Here is a 10,258-nt window from a genome sequence, read left to right on the forward strand (position 1 = left end):
CATTCAACAGGGTACAAACGCTTTAGCCATCTCATAAATGTTACATATGCTTAGGTCTGTGTCTTGTTCATAATGGTTACACCACCTTCTGATCTTTGTACTTAAACTTAGGACACATCATCAAGATTCATTATTCTGTTCAGTACAAGCCTTTTTAATATGAGGAAGGGAATAAAAGTTTCATTTCAAAGGGACAAAATGTTAATTTTATAGAAGAGTTTAATGAAAATGGACCTTGTATACTTCAGGAAATCCTAATCTGTTCCCTCTCCTCTTGCTTCAGCGCTTCATAAAAATTATAACAATCTGTAGAGATTAAAAAAGAATATACATTCATCATTCCCCAACATCTGTAGTGGAGGGGTAGTTAAAGTTATCTTTCCGCTGACATGATTTCTGAGAGTAGTGTGGAGTAGCCAAAATTTGGTTAGAAGACACTTTAGTACAGTGCAGGATCATATTTTTTATTAGATCGGAGCAGAAGGTTGGTGCTACCCTCCCTATGTGCTGCTGCAGAAATCAGGGAAAAGGCAATAATTTTATCCCCTTTTAAGATGTGTGGGTGTCCTGAATATGCAGTCTATGCCATGACTAAGGTGTAACATTTAAATTATTTTTATAGACAATAGAAGTTAAGAAATGTCCAATTATATAACCTGCACAGGGTTCTCCACCAAATGATCCTTTATAACCTTGGAGCATCACGTCATCAGTATCACGTAGTCTTGCCTCTGTATGTACATTTTTTTTTTATTCAGCTAGTACCATATATTTTATTTTTAAAGAAAATGTATATGAAAAATTGTGGTCCCAAGATTTTTATTGCATTTAGTCCACTTCATCTCGCCATGTTACTTATCTTGGTGAAAGGAGATGGCCCAATCACAAAGCCAACTGATCTATTTATCACCAAGCATACCGTATTTTTCGGCGTATAAGACGCTCCGGCCTATAAGACGCACCCAATTTTAAACGAGAAAAACCTAGAAAAAAAAGATTCTGAACAAAATACTAAAAAATCACTCTGTGTCAATGTATCGCCTTCTAATCACTCTGTGTCAATGTATCGCCTTCTAATCACTCTGTGTCAATGTATCGCCTTCTAATCACTCTGTGTCAATGTATCCCCTTCTAATCACTCTGACACAGAGTGATCAGAAGGGGATACATTGACACAGAGTGATTAGAAGGGGATACATTGACACAATGTATCCCCTTCTGATCACCCTGTGCCAAAAAATCATACTCACCCGATACCGCGATCCCGCGATGCTGTGGGCTTCTTCTTCTCCTCGCTCCCCTCCTGGCTGCAGCGCGTGTCCCCTCCTCCTCTGAGCGAGGAGAAGCCGACACGCATACCCCAGCGATCCCATAAGCAGGCTGATCCAGCCTGCTTATGAGATCGCGGGGGCACGGGTGTCGGCTTCTCCTGGCTCTCCTCCTGGCTGCAGCGCGTGTCTCCTCCTCTGAGAGAGGAGAAGCCGACACGCATACCCCAGCGATCCCATAAGCAGGCTGATCCAGCCTGCTTATGAGATCGCGGGGGCACGCGTGTCGGCTTCTCCTCGCTCAGAGGAGGAGGAGACACGTGCTGCAGCCGGGAGGAGAGCGAGGAGAAGAAGCACGCGGGATCGCGGTATCGGATGAGTATGATTTTTTTTTATTATATTTAACATGTATTCGGTGTATAAGACGCACCCACTTTTCCCCCCCGAGTTTTGGGGAAGAAAAAGTGCGTCTTATACGCCGAAAAATACGGTAATTTGTGGAATTATACCTTCCCTTTTTGTTCATACATTTTATGCATGTTTCGTGTGTTTGTGCAGTTTATTAGAAGTGTTATTACCTTAGTACATTTCTATGTTCGCCCTTCACATTCTGGGGGCAAATTAGAAACATGAATTTCATGGTTATAGGTAAAGTAGAAATTAGGTATTTTACTGTATTTTAAAGGCTTGTGATAGTGTTCAAAAGAAAAATCTTTCCATGCTCAGGTCCCCTTCCCATCTTGTCATTGTGTTCTGGGTTATAGGACGCTGAAAAGGTTCCAAGTCATTTTATATGGATGTAGTCCAATGTTACCTCCTTGAGCTTCCTCTGAAATTATGGTACCAGAGACCCCCTAAGCCATGATTATCTGAAGACTGGCAGAATTATAGATACCTTGAGTCCCCAAAGCTTTTTATTTCATGATTACTTGTTTTGCATTGATTAGGTAGTTGCAACAACATTTTGTTTTAGATATAACTGAGCACCATAGTTTGGAGGTAGTGTAACTGCTATCCCACCATACTTGCGTCTCTCTGAAAAATGAAAGGGAGGTTGTTTAGTCCTTGCCTATAATCCAGGGGTAAATAGGTTGCTAGGACATTAATTGTAACAACTCTTAGAGGGTCCCCAAAAGTATAGAGGTCAATGTCTGAGCATTAGTGGTACACCACAGCAATTTAACATATAGAGCAACCAACCAACTTTGCACTGGTAAATTTTATAGCTGCTAGATGAGAATGTTTGGCTTTTTTTCTTATTTGTTTAATTTTATTATGATTGATTGATTTTGAGTAATTTTGATCTGCAGAAAATTGTAACATGCTTTTTGCCTTGTGAGAAAAATGTTATACTGTATAGGAAGTGCCCTTTAACTGACCCTTTTCACTGCTGCACTTTACAATAAAATGTTGAATCTCTATGCATCATTTTTCCTTTACCTATTTGTCACATATTCATTTATTTAATTTTTGCATACATTTTAGGTTCCAGGAAAAAGGATATCTTCTCAAAAACAGACTATATTGCTAAATTACATTTCCATGATTGGTAAACAATTTATGCGCAGGGTGTGTAGTGGAGACTTGTATTTTTGCACAGCTCTTTAATTTGACACTTAAAGCCGGGCTAGTAATGGAGCACAGACAACAATGCTTTGACATTTAGGTGTTGGTAGAGTTTACTGAATGCAGTGTCAGTAATAATGCATTTGGATTAGGCAATAGAAATTAGTGCAGTTTTCATATCTGATTATTTGCCCCCAATATTACACTAGGCTTTACTGTGCTTTGTTTAAAGACATACAAGTTTCATTAACCTCCTGGGCGGTTCATTTCTGTCCAGTCTAAAAGCGGTACATTGTTTTTTATGAAAATTTATTTTAGAGTATAATATAATAGTATGAGTATAATAAAGTTTGAAACACAAAATCATGTCAAAATAATAAATGAAATATTTTTTTAAACATTATACTCATAATATATTATACTGTAAAATAGGTTTCCATGAAAGACAATGTACTGCTTTAACACAAATAAATCCACTGTATTGCATTCAAATTGAATTGCATTGAAATTCCCGAACGGAATGTCCGCACGCATCAAAGTCACCGGGAACTCAGATGCAGAGGATGTGAGAAGACTAAGATTGCGGAGGACGCTGGCGGATCATGTAAGGCTCGATTTGTCATTGTTTTGCATTGGTTTAGCTACGTCAAGTGTGACTCGTGGTTTCCACTTTCAGCATATTTTTTTCTCTGTGTTACCGCTCAGGGGGTTAAACATATCAGAATCAAAAAAGAGCACAGTCTGACACTGCCACAGTGATTAAACACTTATTCCAGGTCACTATTGGAACAGCCAGGACAACTAGTATTTTTACAAGTGAGAAAATTATAGCTTATGAATACACAATTTTGATCATTCAAATTTTTATTACAAAAATAAAAAATACACTTGTGGAAGCTGATGCGTTTAAACAGCAGCAACATCATCATACAAACAACACATAAAACTAAAAGAATGTCCACCCAATTTAAAGTTCCAGACAAATGTGATAGGAGAGCGTGAGGAAGACTTAGAATCTATAACATTTTATTTCCTTTTATGTACCCTGCGAGAATTTTTCTCTACCTCCTGGCCACAAGAATTCAGGGGACAGACAGACATGTTAGCATGTAAAGTGGATGGATTTTCCTGATTGAGACTTGTATATGACTGCTGTATTCCCAGTAGTAATAGCAGGTTTCAGCAGCAAAAGTGTTTATACATTTGCACTCTCTTGTGAACCGTGACTGTGTTTGTAATATGCAGCCACAGTACATCCCTTCATATCCTGCTCCTGGCCTCTATAGGTATTAAAAGATTTTCCTAACAATGAGGATGATAGAGGAAGAAAGGTATTATTATTTTGATTAAAAAAAACCTTCTAACATCAATATAATCTTGCCTTATGTGTATTCTGATTAAAATTATTTACCCTCCCTTGTCAAAGCAACAAGGAAAGGTAAGTCAGTGTTACCCAAATACAGCTGTCCTTGGTGCTCATACACATCACTGATCGCCCATGTTACACTTCCATCCGGATCATGAAAACTGTCCACTATTTCTCCGTTCCCATTGACTTCCAGGAACAAGCCGTGCTTTCTCAGCAAAATGCTGTATGCTGACAGTGGTGTTACCTAGATTTATAGAAAATGGTATTAAATAAAGAATATACTTCGGAGGTTTCCACTACTCTTCCACATTTTGTGTGAGTTTCAAAAAATCAAAGTTAACTATGCAGATACAAGCAATGTCTTTTTGTGTCATGTTTAGTTCTCTTTGTTTAAAAATTACGTTTTCCTATTTAAAATAGATTATTACGAAGTCTTTGGGAAGCAAAATCATTTTTATGATACACCGTCTTTGCTGCAGATGTGTTCAGAGACCTTATTCAAACATGTGATAATGGTATAGTTTTTGCCCCTCACATGTACTTGTGTAATGTAAATGGCATTCCTATCTGGGATGTACCACTATGTAGATATAATTACAAAGTCATGCAAATAGAAACAGTAGGATACATTCTAGACCCAGGATAGCGAGGTAATATAAAGCTGTGGTTATTGCTGGTTTAGTGACATGAAAGGCTTAATATGCAGTTATTTAAAAATCATGAGATTCTTATCCTAACTTATAAATAGTTAGACATTCCCATAACTGTAATATCAATTGATGTATGTACTGTCAACAGTGAGCCTTGCAATTCGATGGGTCATTATAAAATATTTACACTATATTATGTGTGTGCACTTCCAGGTCCACCTCCATGGGTAGCAGATAACTAACCCTACAATAAAAGCAATAAATGAATATGTACGAGCAGCTGCACACCTAAAAACAAACAAATTCTTTTTTCAGACTGTCAGGTAAGAGTAAGATAAGACAAACTGGGACATTGGCCCTGATTTATTAAAGCTCTCTAAGGCTGGAGAGAATACACTTTCATCAGTGAAGCTGGGTGATACAGCAAACCTGGAATGGTTCTCCTAAAAGTCATTAGCTATTTGTTAGCAAATGTTTTCAATCCTGGACCAGATTCATTCCAGGATTGCTGGATCACCAAGCCTCACGGATGAAAGTGTATTCTCTCCAGTCTTGAAGAACTGTAATAAATCAGGGCCTATATCCTTACCTTGACAATGAATCTCTTAAGTGCAGGGTAGGGTGCAATGGCATCCAAGAATGGTGGAAAGAATCCTGAAAACCGTGTTGTTGATACACCAACTCTGTATGTACCCCTTGTAGAGATCCTGATGTTATCTGGGTAGCCTGGCAGATTGTCCACAAATACTTCTTTCATGCCAGCCTTGCTGCCAGATAACCAATATCTGAGGACAGAATAATGAAAATTGATAGTGAAACGGTTAATATTTAAAACTTTTTTTTTTTTTTTTTTTTATAAGTACGTAAGCAAATCTGTTTCTTGTGGTAGTAACACCCTTTTAGTCTTCCATGGCACCCAGCATATACGCAGTCTCATATATATATATACCTTTATTTTGTACCCTATTTTTAAGACAAAGTGAAGAATCTGTCTGTGCACTGCATTTTTGATTTTTTTTTCTTTTATTTCTAACCATTACTAAAAAAGTGATTGACAGATCTTGATGGTACAAATGCTATACAGAACAATATAAGCCATGGTCACAACATACCGCAGGATTCTGGCAATGCTGGTCTCCACAATTAGCAGATAATCCTCCTTTGGCGATAAGGCCAGCCCATTGGCCATATACAGATCTTCCAGCAATGTCTTTGCCTCTTTCTTTACCGGATCGTAACGTATAAGTCTGCCAAGGTGATTTGTTTCCAACACCTTAATTATTGTTCAAAAACATCAGAGAAAAAAAAAACAATTTTGTTAACAAGGGCTATACCACATGCCAGAAACGTATACAATTACTTGTTTCTTTTATGGGTTTACCATCTGTAAAAATGGGGGTGGGTGTATCAAATGGGGGCACGAACATGCAGCCTTGTAGGATAGACTTGTTTTTATCTGTGTTGAGAATTATGTAGATTGTTTAGCAAGCAAACATTTCTAAACATCCAACTCTCTCTCTGTTTGTTTGCTGTGTTATTATGGGACATTACTTATTGTTGTACCACTTAAATCAGATATTGCTCATCACAATGGTCTGTGGAGAGATATATAAAACACAAAAAAATGTCTGTCACCACCACTGTACAGGCACATTTTCCTGTTTACAACTTTGTATGTTTAAACGAAACCTGTACTGAGAAATATGTGGGCTGCCATTGCTGACCTTTTATGCTTATGTTAAGTGTAGCTGTATTATTGTGTATACACAAAGGATTGGCAGTATTTAAAGATCTGTAAAGACACCAGACTCTTCAAGGAACAAAAAAATAGCCCAAAACAACACAGGATAATAAAAGTGAGACATTTATTCAGATAAGGGCCAGACGTGTCTGGGATGAGAGGAGAGAGGAAGAATCACAAAGGGGAGAATGGTGATGGAACTATCTTGATGGTAATTTGTGAAAGCTTAGGCCCACATTCAGTCTGTTATTTTAAAGACATTTAACTGAACACTGAATATATAAGCAGTTTTAGGCTATTTACACACAAATATATAAGCAGCTTTAGGCTGTTTACACACATAGGGGGATTGTTGCTGGTCAGTGACAGATGGATGAACGAGTGCTGCACACATAGAGGACAGGAGAATAATACATTACCATTCCACCTACATTCAGAGCTTAGCAGTGCAAATACAGATAATCCAAAAACTGGGAATGTATTTACTTTATATGCCATCAAAGATGCTTTCAAAAAAACTGTTAATGCCTTCAATATTTTCTGTTATACTGACCTGGAAGAAGAATGCAGATCTGAGCTACATCTAAACTTTTTACCTGTATACTTGGTCCAGGTCTGTGCCCTATACATGAATAAAGCAAACGTGCTTTGTCTGTACACCCGCAGAAAGCAGGGTAAGGAAGCCCTGTGCTCTGGGTTGTTCTGACTTGTACAAGGCGAACGAGTGTCTGCTCACTGCCATGTGACAGCTCTGGGTGAAATACTAAACTTCAGTGTTTTACATGAGGATGGAGAATAAGTCACATGTTTCTCTGTACCCAGACATAGCAGTCATTTTCTTACCCTGGTGCCTTAGCGCCATATTACAATGTTACCACAATGCACAAAACAAAACACTGTGCTTAGTTCATTCTGAGTAGCATTCCAATGCACATACTCAATAGACCATAGCACACAGACATAATCCATCTGTATGTTGTGTAACAAAATATAGATGTATAACTGTTTTGGTGCATGCTCCGATAGCCTATGACATGGTATTTACATGCAAAATGAGAACAGGTTGAATTGAGCCCCATGGATGGCTGTGTAGTTTTTTATTTAAAAATAAACAATCCAACTAACCTATTTCACACAGTTTCATTAACTTGTACTCACTGGCCTCTATCTAATATGCAATATAAAAACATTTTTACTTTAGATGTATTGACTGTGGAAGCGAACATACCAAGCACGAATAGATCTGGAGGCCAACAATGTAATGTCACAACAGAAACATTTGTGAAAACATTGGGAGTATTCGTTGTGTCCTAAAAAGCCTTGTACAGTGTTTGTGTTAAAATAGAGAACAAACAGACCACAGCTTACCTCATACCTGTGATGTCGTCTGCCCCATTTACTGCTCGAGTCTGTAAAAAATATAGTGCCGTTTTGGGAAAGCTCAAGACCATTCAAGAACCCAAATGGTACTCCATCCACCCCTGAAAAGATATATGTAATATGTTAAAAGGCTTATTTTATCCCTACATAATTGAACTTTAACATTATTTTTATAGTTTCCTTCTTTTCTCCTTCTCGTCACCTTCTTTGCTAGTAAGAAGGAGCTCTTTTTCTCCAGTCTGTGGATGTACCCTGAACAATCCAAAATAGGAATCAGCGACAATGAGATATCCATCACGGTCTAAACGTACTCCATGTGGACGTCCACAAACTGGCTCATATTCAGGAGTGCCTAAAAGGGAAACATTTGTACTTAGGTATGACATTCTAATAATATGATTTATATGATAACGATGATATGCACCCTTTTTTCTAAATGCATATCTTGCAACACATTGATCATGAGAAGAAATTAAGAAGGCAGTGCAGTTCCTGAAAGAAAACCAATCAATGTAATCATAAAACAGTGCAATTGTGCTAGGATCATGATTCAATTTACCATCAATCTGTTAAATTGTACACACAAGGTGAGACACCAGAGCGGATACTGAATTATATAGAGGACAATCCAAGTGAACACAATATATGTACATTTAATAATAGAGCCACATAACAGTTTAGCTGCTGTGTGAATACGTTTAGATGTATAACTAGAGGTTGTACCACAACACCAAAGCAGTTCTCATTTCGTTCTAGCATTGTAGAATGTTTGGCCATTCTACATGGACAAAATTGGACTGGCATTTTACCTAATTTTTTTTTTTTGGTAAACTGAGTATTTTTAAGACATAGAAGTGTAGAATAAAACGACTTACCGCACCCTGACATATTCTTCCCCATCTGGGTTATGAATTGTAAGTGTTCTCCATGAATCCGCCACAACTTTCCATCCACAGTACCAGTATAAAGGTTACCTAAAGAATTGCAGGGTATAAAAAAAAACTTTATAAGCAACAAACTCACTACAGGAGATGCAAGTGTTAAATACCAAGGTAACTTACTGAGAGAGACTTACTCCTGCCTAGCAAAGCCTGATAACAGAAACAGCTGCTAACGTTTAATAAGTCCACACTACACCTATGTTCCAAATTCACAATGCGAGTTAAGGTTACTGTTACACCGATTCATTACACTATATAGATAGTAATGGGATACAGATGGAGATTCTAACTAACGGCAGCTACAATAGTATAAAAGGTTTAGTACACAAGGCCTTGACAAATCATCAATAACTCCACAACCCAGCAAAAATGCAACTCCAATTTGATTAATGCCATTAAACCCTTTAAAAAGGGCACAGGCCATATCCCTCAATACAGTCATATATACAGTTCTCTTCTTTGTGGTTACTTCCCTGCTGCTCTGCCATAGCAGACATACCTATCAAGAAGGTCTGAACCCAAAATTTACCTTACTAGAATTGTGTTCTCCCCAGCCCCTTTTAGCTGGGCCCACCACCCAGCACTTTTCAGTAACCACCCAGCTGTTTTAGGGTGGTTAATGATGAGTTGGGTCACAATACAGGAGCTGCCACCCACCCACAATTTCATCCCACCAGGCCTAAAAAAATCCTGGGTTCAACACCGTTACTGTTATAATCACTAAGCACTAATAAAACCGATCTCAGGAGGCAGTAGCAGTAGCTATATATACACCAATTTTTTTTAGCTTTGGATAAAGTGGGGAAGTAATGGAACTATTGCAGTTAGTCTGCCTTGGATAGTTTCTTTTGCAGCTGGTTTGAAAAAAGGTTGTTCCCAGGAAGTGAAAGAACCTCTTTACCAAGCAACACAGACAAAACTAACTTGTTTTTTTACAATTTTTTTTTGTTTTATGGTTTTGTGTTTTCCGGTTGTAGATTTTTCCTCAATTCCCGATTGATAATGGAAAATTGTTGTCATACTTGCCTGTAATTTTCCTTTCCTGTAAACTTCTCCTGACCACATGCACACATGGGTAATCTCTGTGCCTTGCTCCCCACAAAAACAAAGTTGTCAAATGAGCCACTTGTCAAATGGAAGCCCCAAGGTGGCTGAAGCTCAAACCTATAAAGCTAAACGAATGTTGGAAGACTTCCAACTACCGTATTTTTCGGACCATAAGACGCACCGGACTATAAGACGCACCAGGTTTTCAGAGAAGGGAAAACAAGAAAAAAATATTCTGAACCAAATTGTACCAGTGTAGTAAAATAGGCGAAGGCGGCGCCGATCGGCATCCATCA

General features: G+C 38.1%; 1 protein-coding gene across 1 annotated transcript in view; it reads right to left on the reverse strand.

The window, feature by feature from the left end:
* Nucleotides 1–3,680: 3,680 nt before the first annotated feature.
* LOC140323898 (adipocyte plasma membrane-associated protein-like) overlaps nt 3,681–10,258 on the reverse strand; it is a 13,098-nt gene continuing 6,520 nt past the window's right edge. The window contains exons 4-9 of the mRNA XM_072401306.1: nt 8,850–8,948; nt 8,177–8,326; nt 7,963–8,075; nt 5,966–6,126; nt 5,443–5,638; nt 3,681–4,447 (exon numbers count right to left, since the gene is read on the reverse strand). Of these exons, the coding sequence (XP_072257407.1) occupies nt 4,238–4,447; nt 5,443–5,638; nt 5,966–6,126; nt 7,963–8,075; nt 8,177–8,326; nt 8,850–8,948 (929 nt within the window). The 3' untranslated portion in view covers nt 3,681–4,237. The remainder of the gene's footprint in view (nt 4,448–5,442; nt 5,639–5,965; nt 6,127–7,962; nt 8,076–8,176; nt 8,327–8,849; nt 8,949–10,258) is intronic.

Source organism: Pyxicephalus adspersus, chromosome 2 (assembly GCF_032062135.1).
Source record: "Pyxicephalus adspersus chromosome 2, UCB_Pads_2.0, whole genome shotgun sequence".
In the NCBI taxonomy this organism is placed as follows: domain Eukaryota; kingdom Metazoa; phylum Chordata; class Amphibia; order Anura; family Pyxicephalidae; genus Pyxicephalus; species Pyxicephalus adspersus.